The sequence below is a fragment of the Sorghum bicolor genome, chromosome 3 (assembly GCF_000003195.3).
Source record: "Sorghum bicolor cultivar BTx623 chromosome 3, Sorghum_bicolor_NCBIv3, whole genome shotgun sequence".
Taxonomy (NCBI): Eukaryota; Viridiplantae; Streptophyta; class Magnoliopsida; order Poales; family Poaceae; genus Sorghum; species Sorghum bicolor.
Window position 1 is genome coordinate 52,439,663 of NC_012872.2, and position 20,616 is coordinate 52,460,278.

At 43.5% G+C, this 20,616-nt stretch overlaps 3 protein-coding genes and 1 long non-coding RNA gene across 5 annotated transcripts; 2 read left to right on the forward strand and 2 right to left on the reverse strand.

The window, feature by feature from the left end:
* Positions 1-4,486, reverse strand: LOC8078646 (myosin-17). Its single transcript, XM_021456791.1, has 19 exons — positions 4,334-4,486; positions 4,060-4,221; positions 3,705-3,946; positions 3,498-3,611; positions 3,209-3,421; positions 2,963-3,102; positions 2,731-2,851; positions 2,543-2,617; positions 2,396-2,452; positions 2,153-2,314; positions 1,922-2,065; positions 1,638-1,841; positions 1,427-1,564; positions 1,248-1,318; positions 1,071-1,170; positions 850-963; positions 670-750; positions 481-575; positions 1-391 (listed from the first exon to the last, which is right to left on the reverse strand). The coding sequence occupies exons 2-19, from the start codon at positions 4,181-4,183 to the stop codon at positions 280-282; spliced, it is 2,307 nt and encodes a 768-aa protein (XP_021312466.1). The 5' UTR covers positions 4,184-4,221; positions 4,334-4,486; the 3' UTR covers positions 1-279.
* Positions 5,084-9,167, forward strand: LOC110433718. The gene is made up of 6 exons (XM_021456235.1): positions 5,084-5,224; positions 5,790-5,933; positions 6,953-6,990; positions 8,083-8,281; positions 8,447-8,528; positions 8,839-9,167. The coding sequence occupies exons 1-6, from the start codon at positions 5,084-5,086 to the stop codon at positions 9,015-9,017; spliced, it is 783 nt and encodes a 260-aa protein (XP_021311910.1). The 3' UTR covers positions 9,018-9,167.
* On the reverse strand, positions 9,639-11,487 carry LOC8078218. The gene is made up of 4 exons (XM_002458000.2): positions 11,444-11,487; positions 10,669-11,060; positions 10,470-10,506; positions 9,639-10,082 (listed from the first exon to the last, which is right to left on the reverse strand). Exons 1-4 carry the CDS (start codon positions 11,485-11,487, stop codon positions 9,884-9,886), a joined length of 672 nt encoding a protein of 223 aa, XP_002458045.2. The 3' UTR covers positions 9,639-9,883.
* Positions 11,495-14,317, forward strand: LOC110433875. Of its 2 annotated transcripts, XR_002451269.1 has the most exons (4): positions 11,495-11,895; positions 12,804-12,988; positions 13,103-13,372; positions 13,986-14,317. It is a non-coding gene; the product is annotated as an uncharacterized LOC110433875 (long non-coding RNA). The 2 variants fall into 2 exon arrangements; XR_002451268.1 differs by having other exon boundaries at positions 12,804-13,372.

Consider the following 20,616-nt stretch of genomic DNA (forward strand, 5'->3'; position numbering starts at 1 on the left):
TAATCAAACACAAAGGCTTTCTTTGTTTACATAGTTACTTTATATGCCAGTTCAGTTCTGTACAACCTTACACACGTAAACCCAATCAGGCACTCAAGGTGGGAGAGAACTGAAGATCAGTCAAAAAAGAAAAACCAAAACCGTATATATATGCAATCAAAAGTTGGAAACCCAGATATCAAAACTGTGGTATATGTCGTAATATATCACGCACTATGTACATCACCGCAACACAAAAAAGGGCGTGCATATTTGTCCCTGCCAAGTTTGTCGATCAGTTCAGTGTCCCAGTTTGGAGCCGTTGCTCTCCTGAATCAGTGGTGGCAGGTCCATGTCCGCTACGTCGACGTGCACTATAAGCTTCGTGAAGTCATCGACGGAGAACGGTATGCTGCAATCAGAAATGCAATCTTGATGATCAATGTATCATCAGACAGATCAAGATTCACAAAAAGAGGAGAGGAGACGCCGAGACGGTACCTGAAGTCATCGTCTAGCAGGAACGAGTTGATGTCGTCGTGCGCCGATGGAGTGCTCGAGCCCTCGATCATCTTGATTCGCATGCTCGAGATGACCTACGGTGGTTTATAGTTTGAATTCAGTTCAAGAAAGTGGATGAACAAGCCGAATCCTGAAAGTTCTTGGCAGGAATGTGTTGGGATCACTCACTTCTGATGGAATGCCCAGGGTTCCATACTTGTCGTCGCAGTACATCGTACTGATCCGGTACAGTTGCTGCATGCTCAGCGCCTATTGGTACCATAGATGGATAATTTTGTCACTAACTTGAGAACGATGCGTAGCGAAACTTCAGAAGCGTGTAGGAGTTTGCAAGGTTCAGAAACTTACTGGGCAGAAGTCGTCTGTGATCTCTGTGAGACCCCGGCTATGCTTTTCTTCAAGTATCAAGAGGGTTACTGCTTGCCTGATATGCTTCAACTCATCCCATGCAGATCCTGCATACTGTTTACAGTTACAGGTTAAAAAGGTTAGGAACTTTTGCGCAAAAAAGGGGAAGGTTAGCAACTGCATTGTCAAGGTTAGTTGAAGCAGTCTGAAGATGCCATCACCTCTTCAGTCAACCAAAAACACCAATGCTCTAACTCATCCAACCCAGCCTTGACATACTCTCCATTACTGAATGAGCAGCACTCACGCCGTAGCAAAAGACTACAATTGAAGAAATGTTACATGGGTTCATAATGCTAGTTCTGTATATTATGAGTTAATGATGAATAAGCAGGTACCTGTTAAAAAGTTGAACATTGATAAATGAAAAGACTTGCGTGAACAGCTTGCAAATCAGGAATGGAGGCACCTGCAATGCAACCAGTCATGAATCAAGTGTGTTCGAATAAAAAAACATATAACTTCTGTAGTATTATTTTTGGAACGAACTACTATGTATTGAGATTTTAGCACATACATAATTTGATTTCAGAACATTCAGAGAATTTGTGAGAATTTTGATGATGCTCTGCCAATGTGCCATCGAAGCTTGTTGTGCCAAATCTGTTCCTTGGGAACATGATCCTCTGGGACTGACAACAAATGTACGTGGTGCCTATACAAGATTTAAACCCTGGGTTATAACTTTTGGCAAAGACGCTTGAGAACTACATCGTGCAGAATACTACCTGAATACAAAGGCCGAGAAGTGGCGACAGCTCCTTCTTCAGATTATGCCGGATCATCCCATAAACCTTCTCCAACAATGCAGTGAGCTGCTGCTTGAATGCAATAGCTGGATACTTGGCCTCAACCTGGTAAACTTCAGCTAGTCCATTGATCAACCCTCCGTCAGAAACTGGACGGTCAGGATGGCTAGGATCTTTGTTTTCCTGGAGTGAGATCAAATTTCAGAACTCCAAAGTTCATTGACAGCATCACCTTCGAGACCAGTTCAGTTTCTGCACATCACCTGTGGCACCTTAAGAGGTGATGCTCTTCGCCTCTGACGAGCCAAAGCAGCCACCCCGTTGATTTTCAGTGTCCTTTGAAGAAGAACCAGAAGCGTGCATGAATTGGACAGCCAATATGCTAGTGTCTCGTTGTTGTCTCGTGCCTAGCAGTGAAGAAAATTAAATCATGTTTTCATTTCTTACTAACATAAAATCCATTATCCCATATTACTTGGCACTCTGCCAGATACCTCAAGGGCAGCAGTGATCTTCTGAATAATCCGGTCAAAGACCACGGTCCGTTCTTCTTCGAATGATCTCCAATGAACTAGACACCTGTATATGAGGTATGCAGCAATTGGCCTACCGATCGAGAAACCCAGATCTTCAGATAGACACTTGATTAGAAGTTCCTGAACGTTTTCAGATATTAAAATGATGCTCAAACGCATGGCATGAAAGTAAAGCTGAAAAGGTCAGAGCTAATGTCATACTTGCTGTTGCTTCTCAGCTTCATGACCATTTGAGGTAGGTTGTTCAGCACTCTTCTCCTAGTTAGAAATCCATAATGTCATGTCAGCAATGCATATGCAACCCACAAAAAAAGTAATTGTCTTAAATGGTTATAGGATCATACATACATGGATATTTGCCTCCCTGTCCACTATTATGGGCTTCACTGTACCATTTGCTAATTTCTCATTATCTGGAGTTGCCTGCCAACGTAAATGCAAACAACTATGATCAGTTAATAACTAAAAGAAACTATGATTTCTTAGTACTCGGCATGGCATCACAAATCAGTTAATGATACGATGATTGGACATACCTGAATACCAGGTGCTTCATGGTATTCACTTGATGGCGACTTGACAATACCAGGGTTTGACGCCACAGCCTGTCGAAGCATTCTGTTTTCCTCATCTAGATTAGAAGCCTTCTCCTCCATCCTATGAAATAACCATGCAAAGCGCTAGAATTCCCATCATGAACTCACTGGAAGCGTGCATTGTGCAAAGAGGAATGGCAAGTGCTATCTGATTTTGAACCCTTATAATTACCTTTTCAGGGAATCTTGAAGCCGTTTGTTCTTAACTTCCTCAACTCCAAGCAGCCGGGCCAGCTTCTCATTCCTCAATTCAGCTTCAGCAAGCGACTTCTTCACCGCAAAAGTTTCACTCATTTCAGCTCCCAGCAAATCCTGCACCCCATCAATCCTTGATCTTGAGTGTCCAGATACCATGTTTTTCAGATGAAACCATTCTACATTGCACAATCTCTGAATGAAATTGGTGTGAAGGAGAGACCTTCAGGCGGTCAACTTCGGCATTCAACGCCTTGACCTTCTCAGTGTCCTCAGCCATCGCCACCGAGGCTGCTTCCAATTGCGCTATCGCATCCTTCGCCGCCTCACTCTCGTTAGTGGCCCTCGTCTCGGCATCGTTGACAGCCTGCTGGAGCACGTCCACCATCTCACGCAGCCTGCACATCTCATCCAGCATTTCCCTCTCAAGATTTTCCTGCACATTGTCCAAATATGAAGCGGAGAACACAAGAAAACTGGGCACCATGAGTACTAGAAGATGGGGGCTGGACCTGTCTGAGCTTCTCCTTGGTTGCAATGGTTTGCCTCCAAGCACGTTGGCAGATGAGGGCGGCTCTCTTCGTCGTCAGGTAGCTCCACACCGCCCTGTGCGCACGCCATTGCGCCTTTTTTTTTCCCCGACAGGATAAAGATCAGAATCCATTACTAGTGTGTGCAGCCACACAGTGAAGCTACAGTTGATCACTGTATGCTAGTACCTGGATGCGTGTGGCAGCTCTGGTCTGCTTCCGGACAGAGAGCTCGCGCCGCGCCGCCATCGCCCTGACGGTCGCCTGCACGGTGACGGCGGCGGCCATCAGCCGCAGCCCCGACGACTCCTTCCATGACAGGTACCGGCGGCGGAGGCTCCTGTGGAGGAAGAAGACGGCGAGGATGACGAACACGGGGCGCCCCGCCGCGTCCCAGCTCGCGAGCTTGGCGTACCTATGGACGAACGCCCCTGCAGAGCCGAAGGCCGAAGCGCCCGTGGGTTGGATCACGATCGGAGCTGGACTGATTCTTCTTGGATAGACTGATGAATCGACCGACGAGAGAAACGAGGACGGCACTCACGGAAGAGAAGCCGCAGCCAGGCGATCAGGCGCCGCGCGGGGCTGTCCTGCGCGCGCGCCGCCTGTGTGACGGTGACCACGGCGGCGGCGGCGGCGGTGGCTTGCCTCATATGATCTCCATCCATGGGCGACCTTGACCTCGATGGGGCTTCTCCTGCTCCCACTGCAGTACGCAGGCAAACGTATGTGAAATCTTGGGATCGGATTGACGGAGAAACGAGGTAGAATCAGATCACGGAATGATCAGCGAAGAGAAGCATGATCAAGCTTGTTACCGATTTGCTCATGAGCAGAGATGACAGAGCATTGCGGTTGGCATCTCTGCCTGCTCGTGCTTGCTTCCGAGCTGGCTTAGGTACTTTCCCCTCTCTTGCCCTGCCTTTTTCTTCTCTACCCTTTTGATTTTCAGCCTACAATGACATGTCACCTTCAAAATATTAGATTAGATGGGACACTGACATTAGAAAGAAATAAATTCGGACACCAAATATCTGACGGCCATTTGCATACATTAAAGAAAAAATAATTTTTTATTTTGGTACCGACAGCAAAATCTGCAGGGCAAGATTAATTGTGAGTATGTGTAAAATACACACAGCAAAAGAAAGCCTAGCACAAGTTCGATGTGAATTGACAAAAATAATAGGACATGCTGGAAAAGATCTGTGGCCGAGTCGTGCTGCCTCTCTTCATCAATGGAGAAAATAATGCATTTCAACTGAACCATTTTAAATTGTTGAAATAGAGAGGTAGGCCTCACATCGTCTGCAACAGCTGGATGGCATCGGATAAATATTTTTTCTTTTGTAGACAGGATTATGGATGTGATGATTAATTGCGAGATTAGTAAATTAGCAGAGAAAGCTACGTGCAGCCTGCTATACGCACAGTCTGTAACGTGGGCCCCTGGGACCAAATGTGAGGGTGGCTGGGTGGGGCCGCTGAGGCCGGAGAGACAGCACAGCGCAGGCGGGCTGGAGTGGCACTGTCCGATGGGCCTGGGTATATAATGGCAAAACGTGGGAATGGCCAACAGAAATAACTGCCGGCTGCGGCAGGGTTTGTTGAAAGCGAAACTGGGCCGGGCCGAAAAGAAGGCAGATCCATTATACTCAAGGAAAGAGGTGTCTATTGTTGTTAAGACCAGCTGCCCTCGTTCCTCTTCGGTAAACAGTGTTGATCCTAGTTACCAAAATCTACTACTCTAGTACTACCATTACACCACCACTAATAACTACTCCCTATGTCCTACAAATAAATGCATTTCTTTGACTAATATGATTCATATTTGACCATTTGCCTTATTTTAATTTTTTTGTGCAAATAATAAAATAAGTAAATCTCTACACTTAAAAGATACGAATGGGACCCGTCTACTCAGCCGTGGTGAAGCCGCATCACCGAACACTTTCACCGTGCGATTTTTTGGCGCCGACATGTGGCCCCGCGCTATCTCCCCCACCCGTCTCCCCACTCACCGCTCGCAAGAAGGAAAAACCAGAAGTCCCTGTCCTGCTCGGCTCGTGACGTACTCCACAACCACCGCCTGCGCCCCTCCTCCTCTACTGCCGCAGCCCTGATCCGCCCCACCTGTGCAAGGGCTCCGCTTTGCTAAATGCTCGTGCCGCCCGACCAAACCCTAGGCCAGCCACAGCCTATGGATGACAACGACCTGGGCACTCCTACCCATGGTACCTCCACTGGATCTACGAGCGGGATGTCACCTGGAAGTCATCGTCGAGCAGCGAAGAGGTGGAGGCGGCACTCGTGGTCTTCTGCCTCGACCACGGCGGGGAGATCGACCCTGAGCATCCAAGGCTGGCGCGCACCAGCATAGGCAATGTGCCGTACCGCTTCCCCAGCCTCCAACTCGAGGTGAATCACCATCTCTCTCTGGTTCCATCGTCGTCTGGTTGCCCCGCGCTTTCATATGAATTTAACTCCCCCATAGCGTTGGGTTTGGTGCGTGCACGAAGTGATGATGACCAAAGGAACCTGGGTACCTGGTGAATCACCTCCCACATACCCCACCCCACATTTAAGTTTTATGTACTGTTGTTGTTATAGTCCGGGACTGGATCTTATGATGTTCTACTTTATTTTTGGGGAGTGGAAGAGTTGAGCAAGAGCAGCGCAAATGAATCCGTTGAACACTGGAACTCTAGAAGAGCACAATTGCGTAGGTTTGGAAATCTCAACCAAGTCTTGGCCTCATAAACTTTGTAGCTTTATGCCTTTATGACATGTGATTACTGAATTGATTAACTTCTTCAGTTAATCTTTGAGGGGCATTCCAGCAAGCATCCACAAAAACATTTTTAAAGGCAAGTTTAATTTTGTCAAGGTTGCTACTACTGCACTACTTATCAAATATATTACTTCCAGTTATACTTGTCTTACCTGATATACAGATTAAGTAATTAATTTGCAATAATTTTTCATGAGATTCTAGCAATAGATCCAAATTACAATCCATGTTACTCTATTCTTGTTACAAAAGAGAGTCTTCCATTGAGACACTCTCATGGTGAAAATACATGCTCAGTATGAGGGTCATATTGCATAGATTCCTATTTCTTGCATGCGTATATACTGTCGTGTCGGACGTAGTAGGTAGCTTTTTCTTTGTTTTGTTCATCATGCATTCTCTTTGTTGACAGACTGTAGTCAAGCGTCGCAGGGTGTGGAACCATGTTTCACCTTCTTAGTCATTAAAATTTTCCATTTGTATATATTTATATTTATAACTTTTTAGCCTATTCTGAATGAAATCCGCAATAGCTTCATCGCGCCTCCTCTACTGAACATAGCATCAATGTGCTCCATGTGTTGATGGTTCTGAGTGGGAATGCATAGACCTGAATAAGTTTTTATACTTCTGTTTCTGACTCTAGATTAAGTGCCTGATGCTAAGACCATTATGCCTCAATAGGTAAATTACAAAATTTCAATGTTGTCCGATTCATTTGAGTTCTTCAAAAAAATAGAGTGTGGCGTTGCACAACTCTAAACTATTTTATTGATTTCTAGGTCATTTTGGTTATGGGTGATGGCACCAAACATATCTCTAGAGGAATCTTGTATGACAGAGCAAGACAAAGAACTGCGCAAGGGCAACAATTGCAATCAAGGTCGAAGTTCATAGACCGGCTGTAGAGCAGCAGTCTGAACTCTCCAAAACCACAATGTGTGATGATGGATACCAGCTGTGACAGTTGGTTGATCGGGAAGGATTTGACATAGGGAGTTTATCATACGTGATTTACATGGACTTAAAATTGACATGCCTCTTTGCCTTTTTTTTTATCCTGCCGTATCCACTGAAATGTATGTTCTGTTCCACTTTTTCTTATTCAAATTTTACTGCACTAGGTTTTGCAGCAATATGTTGTTCCTCAATGACAATGGATGATCTTTGTACTTTTATATTTTTCATCATGTTTATGACTTTTGTACCTGGCGGAGTGCCGCAAGAGCCTGGAATTGAAGTGTATGCTCACTGTTAGGAACCCACTTACCTCTGAGCGTTATTTTTGTGCAATTGCAGCACTTCACCGTGAAGTGCCGCAATTGCACAAAAATAGTGCTCACAGGTTAATACAAGTTTAAACTTAAAATTATCATAGCATTAGTTTGTTCCCGTTGCAACGCACGAGTATGATCCTAGTCATTATAAAAAATATATCTAATAATAAAATAAGTCATAAAAAATAAATAATATTTATTAAATTTTTTGAATAAAACGAACGGTCAAATATGAATCGTAGAAATCAAAGAAATGCAATTATTTGTGGAACGAAGGGAGTATTTTTTTTAACTACTCTACTACTATAGTTTTTTTCTTTTTTTAATCTCCGGTGTCCAGGTGTCCTGCAGACTACTACCGAGAGCAACTCCAGCCCACCTCCTATTTGGGCCCCTATTCCAAATCTAGAGACTTCATCCAAAAAAATTAACTCCAGCCCACCTCCTATTTGGGCCCCTATTTTCCATGCCCTCTCAAATTTTAATCTCAAGTTCCCAGATCCAGCAGCCCCCTATCCCCTTCTCTCTCTCCCGTGACCCCGCACGCGCCGCCCCACCGGCGAGCAGGCCGGCCTCGCGGGCTCGCTCCTCCGAGCTCGCCCGGCTGCCTCCACCGCACCAGCACCAGCCGAATCGTGCAGATCGGGACGCCGGAGATTGGGACACCGAATCAACACCAGCAGACAGCGCATCCGCAGGTAACCGCAACCCCTCTTCGCATTCGGGCCGGCGGCGAACGGGAGAAAGCGAAGGATCATCCAGTTCAGTTGCTGATTTTAGATTTTTTTTGGGGGGTTCTTTCTCATCTTTTTCAGCTCAAAAACCACCCTGCTTACTACTGCTTCTTTTGGAGGATGTGGCAGGATGATAGGATTGAACTTAATATCTCCTTGGTGGCCCATGATAAAAAATATCTGAAACAGCTGCAACTTATGCTCATGCAGGGTAGAAGCTTTTCAGTAGCTGTTTCTTTTATGCTGGTTTCTTTTATGTCGATACCCGAAAAAATAATGTGTAATGTGTAATTTGTATTATGGGTATGTGTTTTTTACTGGTGGTATGTCGTAGAAAGTCCAAAGATTTATGGGCCATTCACTTCAATTGAAGTTTTTTGGGTGCATATTCTTTTAGTAGGTTCAGTTATCTGATAAAAGCCATGAGTAGCAGTGGGTGATATTTGATTCAAATGGTAATCTCTGATGCTGAAAGTTTCAAACTGCACTTAATCTCTGATGCTGAAAGTTTCAAACTGCAGAAACTGCACTTAATCTCAGGTGTTACTTCCATCAAAGCCTGGGAACTTCATCTTGGGAATGGTGTGATGTGGAAGATTTCAGAATCATGTTTGTGAAAGCGCTTCCTGGAAGGCTCTGGCTTGGGTTCTGGTTTCTTTTCTGCAAAGACATTGTCAAAGTGCTGATCCTCTACAGATAAGCTTGATGATGTTTCATACTTATCAAACTGAGCCTCAGGCTCCATTTGCCTGATTGTAAGACTGGCAACAGCTTGCCCATTTGCTTGGCTTGAACCTGTTTACTGATCAGCTTCTGATCCTCGCGAGTGATGATCTCCCTTTTTAGTTTATCCTCAGTCCATATCACTTGGCCATCTTATAAAATTTTCGATCATATGAATGCAAATGCAGGTAACATTTAGGCAAATGCAGATAGATTTTCATTTGAGAACAAAAAAATTCAGATAGCATCTCTTTCGGTTCACTTCTTAAACATTCAGGAATAAGGGCACCTAAATCATCACAATTGAATGCACATAGGCTCTGGAGACTGACAGTATTAATTATATAGCACAGTAGCACAGCATAATTCAGAGGCACAGGAAAAGATAAGTCTTGCTCAAAATAAAGAGAAAAACTGACAGGAATGGACTGAACATTAAGATTAATGCAAGGCACAGGAATGGACTGAACATTAAGAAATGGATATGAGCACTCTGATCATTAATAAATTGCATTCTGATTGCAAATATAAGCCCCTGGGAAAGAACCTCAGAATAAAAGAAAAAACCTGAATCTTAGTCACACAAACCACTGCAGAGAACCATCCAAGGTAACAACATAGTATTTCAATAATTGTAATGGTAACAGCATAGTATTTCAACAACATGGTTTGAAATAAAATGTGCATAGTAAATCACTAACTAGGGATTACATTCAGAGAACTACACATCTGAACTAGAGATTACATGCATAGTAAATCACTAACTACCTAGAGCTATGAATTGCCCACAAGTGCTCTACAAGATCATCACGAAGTCGCTCATGTAAAGACCTATCCTCAATCTCACTGTATACACACTGGTCCGCGAAGTAGTCCTGGTAGAAGGCACTTTGCGGCGACCCGGCAACGATCCACGAAACTTTTTCTTGCGCTTGTTTCTTTTGGAGCCCTCAAGAAGACCAGCAATGATGAAGAGATCGTCAACATCAGATTCGTCCTCTTCATCCCACCATCGACGAGCTCTAGTTCCAAACCTTGACATCTGCCATAGCAACAAAAAAAAAGGAAAAAGTTTACAGAAAAGCTTGTATTGCTATTAACACAAAAAATGTAAGGTGCGGTAAACAACAAAAGGAAATAATTTAAGTCAAGATCATAGTCAGAACTCTAATCGAAATTGCAGCAATCCATTGTTCAGACTTGCAAACTCTAGTTCAGGTCTGTTTCTTGTGGGCACACACTTGGTTCTACGGCAAAGCAACCTGTATGCAAAGATGAGCTTGGGCACTATATAGAGAGCTATATACAGGTATCCTGGGCACCACCACTATGCGGGCATTAATAAGCGCAGTTTATGTTTATTTATTAATCAAAGATTCTCCAATCAAACAAAGACGAAGCACAGCAGCAGAGTAGGAAATGTATGTACCTGGTGGCACTGGAAGCGAATGTGCACCCAGAGAAACCTGCAGGGAAGCAAAGCATGGACAAAGCAATGTTTTCAGAATACTAACAATTCGTGCTGCCGTCATTGCCATCAACAAGAATTCTACTAGTATTTAAGATGATGTGGAGTTGTTGCTGCTCAACAAAAACAGAGCAGAAGAGAAGAGAGTTGGCGCGCGTACTGGGGTCGGTGGTGGAGATGGTGGCGGCACCGCCGAAGTCGCAGGTGGCGCCCCTGGCCTTGTTGTTCTGGTAGTAGGTGTTGGCGGCCCAGGAGCAGTGCGCGGCGACGGTGAGCGTGCCCACGCGGTGAGCGGCGGCAGCAAGAACCGCGTCGGCGAGCCAGCCAGCCGCTGGATCTCCTCTGCCCAGCGGACCTGGACGACGGGGAGCACCACTCCTCACCGCGGATCTGGACGCGAGCTTGCACGCGTGCGCAGGCGCCGCCTCCGCCTCCTCCCGCTCCCACGCAGCGCGGCTAGTGATGGTGACGGCGGCGAGCAGGCGGGATGTCGCGTCGTGCGTGCGAGTCGGCGTGTGAGCAGATTTTTTTTTCTTTTCACTACAACACGTTCTTTAATTAAAGGCATTTTGTTAAAGGCATCTTTTTTAAATTGCCTTAATTTTCCTTTTATCCAAAGGCATTGTTACGAAAATGCCTTTAAAGCTACTTTTTTAAGACTAATTTAAAAACGCCTTTAAATATCTGAGCACTAGAGGCAATTTTTTAAAAAAATGCCTTTAATTATTTGAGCATTGGAGGCGTTTTTCAAAATGCCTTCTATAGTCTTTCATATAGGCAAGTAGATGGGCTTTCATTTGGGCCTTTATTACATAGGCAGGGAGAAGCACGGGCCTTATCCTATACTAGTATTGCTCACGCACTAATTGGACCTTCTCAAACAAAATAAATCGGAGAGGCTGCACATGTGTCGCTGAATCGTTCCCCAAAATTGCGAGAGATAGAGGAGGTGGCCGCTAGGCTCGCGATTTGGCGTCATGCCGGCCTGAGGTGGGCGCGCAGCGACAGGTCTGGAGATGCCGCTGGCGCGGCGCCCCTCACCGGCCCGCGTGTGCAGACGAGGCTGCACGTGCCTCCATCCAGCGGCCCCCCATCGGCCCTTGAGAAGACGACGCGCGCGGGTCTCCTTGCGGCGGCGACGACCACCTCAAGCAGTCATGGCGGCGGCAGGATTCCTCATCTACGGCGAGCCCCGGATGCGACGTCGACGCTGGCGTGACTTCCTCATGCACGGCGGGCCCCTGATGCGGCATCGGCGGCGCGGCTCCATGATCTGTGGCGGTGGCATGGCGGAACCGGCACGCAGGCTGCTGAATCCTCTGATCTGCGACAGTAGCAGCAGTTCGTCTACCTAGCATACCTAAAGGCAACAACGACGCTGGCTAAGGTAAAATTATCCATGGTGCCCAGCTCAGTGGAGATTTAGGTTCATTTGCACAAATTCATGAACTAGGGTTTCGGGAATTTAGGGAGTAAACTTTGATTTGACTGGGATCTGCATAATCCCCTCCTTGGATGTGCTAATTAATCCAAAACTCTAGCCGCTTAATGGTCAATGCTTATAAGCCAGTCATTGGCTTAATGAAATTATGAAGAAATGTGTTCTCTGAATACTGTTATTGGTACTTGGTAGTGCTATGCTCATCATAAAATAGTGCCAAAGGGCTCCGTCTCTTCCTAATCGATTACAGTTTTATCCAAAACCAATGCTATTTTTTATGTCAATATGGTTCCATGTGACTATGTTGGTTATTTTGCTTTTGCACTCTATAAAATGCTATATCTCTGTCTAGGCATACTTTCACCATTGCTGAATTATTGATGTTGTATTGAGTTCAATTTTCAGTTGTTTTCTCTGGGGATATTTTACATCCTAATATTGATCTTGAGGAATCGTTTCGTTCCAAAACAAAAATCGTTCCATATTTTAATTCCATTCAATATACTAACTGCTGTCCAGTTTGTTCACCTCAAGCTCATTTTGTTATATTGTAGTTAAGTGAACATGTGTTGCTGCTATCAATGTGTTGACTTCAATGCAGAGGTTTAAGGTTGTATATAGGATTCACATGCTAAATTTCTTTAACTTAACAAGTTTCATTGGATACCTTGTTAGAGGGAAGAAAATCTCTTTAGGATACAGAAATTAGAGTAAAGTAGATAAATTCATAAAGACAAGTTGTCGACAACTGTAACGGTACATAGGCACAACCTGCACTTATTATTTACTTGATTTTGAAAGTTAATGTTTATTAGAAATGTAAATTCATGCAAGTTTTTTTTTACATTGATCAGTCTTACAAGCCTTGGGTTTTGAAGTCTGCAAATATAAAGTGAAAAGATTTCAAGGTTGTTTTGAAGACAAAGTACTTTGATCCTGATTTATCTGGTAGACATAATATCAGTAATGGTTATGGGAAAAGGATTCCAACACCTCATGGGAGTGGCTGGTGAATCACTAGAAGTCAAATGAGGGACTGGTATGTTGTGTTAGCTTAATTATTTCTATTGGTGCTTGTTTTTCTGTACTAAAGCTTCATAGACTTCTTGCTATACTAGCTAATTTCTTCCCTGACCTTCATGTATTTATTAAGCTTAAATCTGAGAAGAACAAGTCCAATAGAGCACAACAACTCTATGGAAGGCACACCACTAGATCAAGAAGTAATGCAGTTGTTTTAGACTAGCTGGTATACCATTATCTTATTGAAATTTAATCATTGATTGTCTTTATGTGTTACCACCTATTGTTCTTAATACAGGAACTAAAGGAAGGAAGACAGATAAGCCGTGCTGAGCTCTATAGCAACACATACAGGAAAAAATGGGCACCCAATTGATGACTATAACTTTGAAAAAAAAATGTATGTTGCTTTCTTCCTCCTACTGGTTTATTAGTTGAGTAATTGGTCATAACTTTTTTGAAGGATGAAATCTGAAGAAGATTTCAAGAAGATCCTTCGGCTTTTTAGATGCTGGCCCTACCATTTTAACTATTTTAGGCCTTCAAATTTCATTGCTTTCTTACCTCAACTTACAGCCTTTGGAAGTTCAATCCTTGTCCCATGCGTTGACTAGCTATTGTTTTTTATTCCCATGATTTAACATTGCTTTGAGGTAAGAGATAGCTTCTTTTTTTGGACTAGTTTGGATTGAACAGATAGCTTCTTATAATTCTTATATTACATTGTCTCTTAGAAAGCACCTTGGTATTTTGATGGCCTGAGTCTCTTGTGGGGTAATTGCTTCCTCACTTTGGCTTTCATAGCTCAGTCACAGACACATGGTTCACACATAGCTCAGTCACAACCTCCAGTTCACTGCTTGTGCGTAAGCAAATCGCGCTGTGCTTTTTACTAGGCTCAGCACACACATACTTAATTAATTTCTTCAGAATCATGATGAGTTAAATACTGAGTTACTAAGTTGTATTTTTGGCTTCAAAATTTAGCACTAACCTTTTTGTTTTCATTGCAGACAACTTGATTATTTGTCAGCCATAAAACTGATGATGCTGGTGCTCGTTTAATCAACTTGATTCATAGATATATCAGTTCTGGGTTATCTGAATCATGGAAGCTCTCTCCCTCTACTTCTTTATCTACATCTTTTGTTGCACTACTTCCATTTGCATCATTTAGGATTTGGGACCTACACAAAAGGACATGGGAATATCATTTGAAGATAGATATTTGATTATTTTTCTACCTTATTGATTGTGTTTGGTAACAAATATAACTCTGTATGCCAGAAAGATTAAATGATTGTATTGTGCTGTTAATATCTGTTTCCATTGGTTAATTTCTTGATGGATTTGTGCTATTTTGATATTAATTACTAGCAAATTTCAGCATGTATGAGTTGGTTTTAGAGGCATTTTTAATAATGCCTTTACCAGTGTTTGAAGGCTTATACAAAATACCTTTAAAAACTATTATAGGCAGCTATAAAATGCCTTTATATGTTGATATTGGAAGGCGCTTTGAAAAAATGCCTCAAAAGACTTTTTAAGTCCAGTTTATAGCAGGCATTTTTAAGCATGCCTAAAAAAGTTTTTGAAGGCATTTTGATGACTTTTAAAGGCATTTTTAAACGCCTTCTATAAACAGCCATGCTGTAGTGTTTTAGAATAGGTTGTTGGACTGGAGTTGAAGTAAATTTTGGGCCCCTATTGGAAGCAGCCCAGCATGCAAATGAAAAAAATAGGGGCTCAATTTGCATGCTGGGCTGGAGTTGCTCTGAGCCCCCATGGGCACGGCCGTGATTACAAACAAATTGAAAAGTTTGCTATAGGCTGGTGAGGCCCGGCCTGGAACGTCGATGCGCTGCGCTGTCTCTGGAGACAGATGGTTCATCCAGTCTCCCCCCCCGCCCCCCCCCCCACCCCCCCAGGGGCGAAGCTAGAGCAAAATAGAGGGGGTGCCTTTCTCTTATAGTCATGAAAATTGAATCTATAACCATGGTGAAAATTTGTTTCTAATAGTGATTTTTCAAATTTTGGTGGGTGCCTGGGCACCCACAACCTTCAACGTAGCTTCGCCCCTGCACCCCCCCATGCCGCGCCGACCACCAACTCCGTTTTTTACAGTCTCAATGCATTGGTAACCCGGCCTCAGCTCGATCGCTCATGTGCTCGATCGAACGCGCATGGCATGGCCGGCCTAACGATGGCGTCCGCGCGCGGTACGGTGGCGGTGCTGTCCTCGCCGGCCGGCACCGAACGAACGGGAGACCAGTTCTTCCCAGGTCCGTGATGCGACTGGTCTTGCAGTTGTTGTAGAGCTGTAACTCCACGAACGGGATGGATGCTGAGGGTGTGGAAATGGGCAACGTATGATATACAACCCAGCTTCGTGTGCATATGCAACCGCCAATTAAGACCATAGGATCTAGATCCAACGTCTAAGATTTTTTTCACTTAAACCCCTCTACTTGTGGGTTTAAATCTAACACGTGTGTATCTAGATGGGAGGGTTTAAGTGAAAAAAACTCCATATGTTGGATCTAGATCCTGTGGCCTTAATTGGTGGTTGCATAGGTTGCACACGAAGCTGGGTTGCATAGGATACGTTCCCGTGGAAATAGCCTTGTTTAGTTCCCAAATTTTTTTTGTTTTGAGATAATGTAGCACTTTCGTTTTTATTTGGCAATTATTGTTCAATTATAGATTAATTAGACTCAAAAAATTTATCTTGCGATTTACAGACAAACTGTATAATTAATTTTTATTTTCATTGCTCCATGCATATGCCGTAAAATTCGATGTAACGGAAAATCTTGAAAAAATTTGGCTATTTTTTTGAACTAAACAAGGCCTAAGACTATCTCCAACAATCGGCACCCAAAATACAAGACCTATTTGTCCTTTGGGTAGCGCTACAGGTAAAAGGTTTCATACCTATTGTTAGTCTTCTCCAACAACAAGACCTAAAAGACAACACTCTCTGCAAATGGGTCTCGAGGAGAGAGGATATCCAAATTTGGGTTATGCCTCTCCTGATACCCAAAATGGATCTTCTGTATGGTTACTCTGTTGGAGGCTATAGGTATTGTGTTGGAAACCTATTTTGGATTTGGTTTGTCTCCTATTGGAGACAGCTGGCGTAGAGGAGTGCTTTGATCCACGTCGTGCCAGACTTGGGCAAGGTGCCAACCATGATGTGCATGGCCCGGCCGCACGGAGAAGTAAGGTCTTGTTTAGATAAAAAAAATTTGGATTTTAATACCGTAGCATTTTTATTTTTATTTGATAAATATTGTATAATTATAAAGTAATTAGGCTTAAAAGATTCGTCTCGCAATTTACAGACAAACTGTATAATTAGTTTTTGTTTTCAACTATATTTAATACTCAATATATGTGCTGCAAGATTTGATGTGATAGGAAATTTTAAAAAGTTTTTGAATTTTGGTGTGACCGAGCGTGGTCTGGCCCCATGGGTGGCGCGTACATGCCAGCCCTGTCCGTGGAGGAAGAGTTGACTGTGGGTCAGGCCGTTCGGCCAGGTTGGTCAAATGATTGTAGAGGTAAATTCCGCTTGTGCATTGCCAGCCTAGCTATAGTGAGAAATATATATTTGGGGCTGCCAATTTATATGGAAAAGTCTAAAAGACAAACTTTTGCTTGTCTAAAGGAAAGGCAGCGGGTGGAAAGAAAAGCTTTTATCAAAGGCCGCCAAAGATGTCCTCATCAAGGCAGTAGTACAAGCTATCCCGACCTATGCAATGGCATGTTTTTGATCTTACAAAGGTTCTATGTGATGAAATTAGCAATATATATGAGATGTTGTTTTTGGTGGGCTCAACAAGAGAATGAAAAATAAGGTGCACTGACTTTCCTAGCAAGTCCTGAGTTGCAAGAAGGACAAATGAGGTTTGGGCTATAGAGACCTCTATTTATATTTAACCTTGCTTGAACCAAAGCTCATTATGTGCTCAAGTCCTACGTGCTAAATATTTTCTAAATGGAGATTTATTATTAGTTATTGGAAAACCAAGTATTTCCTATTCATGGTGAAGCATTGTCCGTGAGGTACATGCACTCAAAGACGGTCTGATCTGGCGTATTGGCAATAGCACACAAATTAATCTATGGTTAGACCCCTAACTTCCAACTAGCGTCACAAGAAGACCGGTTACTCCAAGAAGACACATAATTCTAAGTTGATTAGCCCAAGTACAGGTGAATGGGATAGTGCTTTAGTGAAGAATATTTTCTGGGAGCAAGATGCAAAACATTTTTTGACTATTCCTCTGAAGCAAGGTATGATGGATAACTTGGCATGGCACTTTGATTCAAAAGGGCGCTTCTCAGTGAAATCAACCTATCATGTTCTAAAGGATAACAGAGATATGAACAAAAATAAGCAAAATGGTGAGTCAAGCAACACCGATGTTACTGAAATATCTTTCAATATCTAGGGGCTTATGTGTCAACCAAAGGTGAAACAATTTTTATGAAGGCTAGCTCATAACAGCCTTCCGTACTAAGATCTCACATACTCTCTCTGTCGCAAAATTAAAGACGTTTTAGTATTCAAAAGATATCCCTGACGTTTTAGCTTCGTTGCAGTCGCAGCAGCCTAGCTAGTGCCCGGGCAGCAGCCAGCCAGTGCAGGTGTAGCAGCTTTTGCCCTCTACACATACACATCCGCTAGGGCCTTGTTTAGTTCCGAAAAGATCTCGGATTTCGACACTGTAGCATTTTTGTTTGTTTGTGATAAATATTATTTAATTATAGACTAACTAGGATCAAAAGATTCGTCTCGCGATTTCCAGCTAAACTGTGTAATTAGTTTTTGCTTTCGTCTATATTTAATGCTTCATGCATGTGACACAAGATTCGATGTGACGGGGAATCTTGAAAACTTTTTGCTTTTTGGGTTGAACTAAACAAGGCCTAGGTACCCACCACTCCATAGGTCCAATCGGCAGCAGCTTTTGGTCACGTACTTGATTGCAATATAGAGGTATCTATGGTCATTTGTTCGTTCCTTGGTAATCTCTCCAGCTGCTAGAACGACTTTTATTTTGGGGACGGAGGGAGTAGGAGCATGGATATTGACGCACCGTGCCTAGTTCGTTGGCATCTTGATGAAGGTGGAGGGCATTGGTTTCTAAAATGTAAAATGGTGAAAAATGCTAAATAGCTTTGTCCTATCTCTAGAGCAAGAAGCAATGATGAAAGTAATATGTCTTCTCTGGGCATGGTGGGAGGCACGTTGTCAAATAGTTGCGGTGGATAGCAGAGGTTGTCTATAGAGCCATGTCCATAAACTTTTTTTCTTCTCTATGCAGTGGCATGAAAAAGGTGTAAAATCAATGATAAAAAAGGTACGTAGAAGTCTGCCAAACTTTGGAATATGTGAAAAAAAATTTGATGGTTCTTTTATCTAGAATAGAAAGAGTGGAGCTTAGGGCTTTGTTGTGAGAGATCATGAAGGATTTGTGATTATGGGGGACGCATAAAATTTGGATAATGTTCATGATGCTCTGTGTGCAGAAGCGCATGCCTGCTTGATGGCTATCACCACAACAGGAGATCAAGAAGTAATGCAAATTCAGCTTTAATCAAATTCTATGATTATGATCTTTCCGCAGTAGGTACTATATTTAGAGAAGCTAAATTTCATGTAGACACCAAGTTCATTTCTTTTTATGTAAATTATTTTTCACGCTCTTGTAATGTCTGTGCACATGAGTTAGCTAGCTCGCTGTGTTTTGTTATGGGACCTGGATCAATCCTATGTTTGCATTAATCCCCTCCCAGAGTGTATAATTTTTTTTTTCTTATTTTTAAAAGCAAAGACTAGCAGCTTTATGACATCTTATGTGGTTCGAAGCATTGTCATCTTGCTCGGCAACGCGTTGCAGGCAGGAGGACATGGCGGGACTGGCGGCGTCCTAGATCACTAGCTAGGAGGAGACAGACTCTAAGGATATATATATGTAATGGGAGAATTTAGGTTTTTTTTTTAGGAAACTACACAACGATACGTATCAGTTTAAGTTCCTAAGTTTTGGGGGAAAACGAGATACCTGTGCCTAGTGGCGAAGCTAGAGCAAATTCGAGGGAGGTGCAGCTGCCTTGTAGATATATAGATTTGAATCATAATCATGGTGAAATTTTAACCCTATTTATTCATTGATATTTAAAATTTTAGTGGGTGCATCCGCATCCACCATCTTATAGGTGGCTTCGCCACTGCCTGTGCCTATATTGAAAACAATTAAAGGTTCACACAACAAAAGCAAACGGTATCGTGTATATATAGTAAGTTAAATGCCAGATTCTTAGAGATCCGATCAGGATCATAATTGATTATAGAAAAACAATGTGAGTTTGATTTTCTCGGCTCTAGCGATTTTAATAGTTAAAGGGGCCTTTGGCAATGCTCCTGTAGCTTCGCTCCTCGCGAGAATCAACGGAGCGCTGCCAAACGGCTCAGCTTCATGCTGTTCTGTGTGGGAAGCGTTCCTACCACTCCGCGCCATTCCCTCGTCTTCACACGTACATTGTCACCTCTCAGCCGGCCATCCTCGCCTTTGTCGCACCCTTGTCCGCCTCTTACGCCCTCCACCGCTGCGGACGCACCCTCCTCCGCCTCCTACACCGACATGCCCTCCTCCACCTCCGCGGCCGACACACCCTACACCATTGCCTTCGAGCCCACCATTGCCGTCACCTTCGAGCCAACATCGGTGAGATCTAGCATGTCCTTCTCTTCCCCTCGCTTCTATTCTTCTCCGCCGTCGAGATCCAGTCTGCTCTTTTGTTCCCCTCGCCTCTCTTCTTCTCTGTCACCGAGATCTAGCCCACTTTTCCTCTTTCTCTCCATGGTTGGTTGCTGGAGCTATCGTGGAGTCCTACCAAACGGCACTGCTATGAGGCTCCGAGCATGGAGCGTGAGGGGGCAGCAGTAGTGGGAAGTGGGAGCAGAAGTGGGTGAAAATGGCTTGGGAGTGATACCAAAGGGGCCCTTAGTTTCTTTTTTCTTTGGAAACGAGATACCTGCGCTGCGCCTATGTTGAAAGCAATTAAGGTTGACAAGTGTAAAACACAGTACTCACACATGCAAGCACTCAAACATGTAAATGCCTACATCCTACACGAGGTTAGGCTATCTATTCTTAATTAACAAAATAACCGCGGACGTATATGTGTGGACACAAATGCTGATAGATAAAGTAGAATTTTCTAGTTTATCTTAATCCATAATGCAGTAACATAAATCATGACAGATAAAGCAATTAAAACCCACTATATCGCTGCAAACATTTAGAGATGTGACTAGAAAGTCTTAGCACACTCAGTTGGCTCAACCACCTCTAACTCTGCATCCCTAGATTTATCGGTTATACTAGCGTCCGGACGCTCGTCTACTGCTGTGCCTATGCCGTCGTCTCGTACCTTTTCTACTGACCTCTGCGCTTGCTACTCTTTCTGGTTACATCTGTACTAGCACATGCGTAGAGCCCATTCAACTGCATGTGAGAGAAAAGAAGGGAGCACTAGGTGCCCTACGACGCTGCTTCATAGGGCCATAGGACTAAGACACTGCTCCAACTGCATGTGAAAGAAAGAGAAAAAAGGTCGCGCGCATATCCA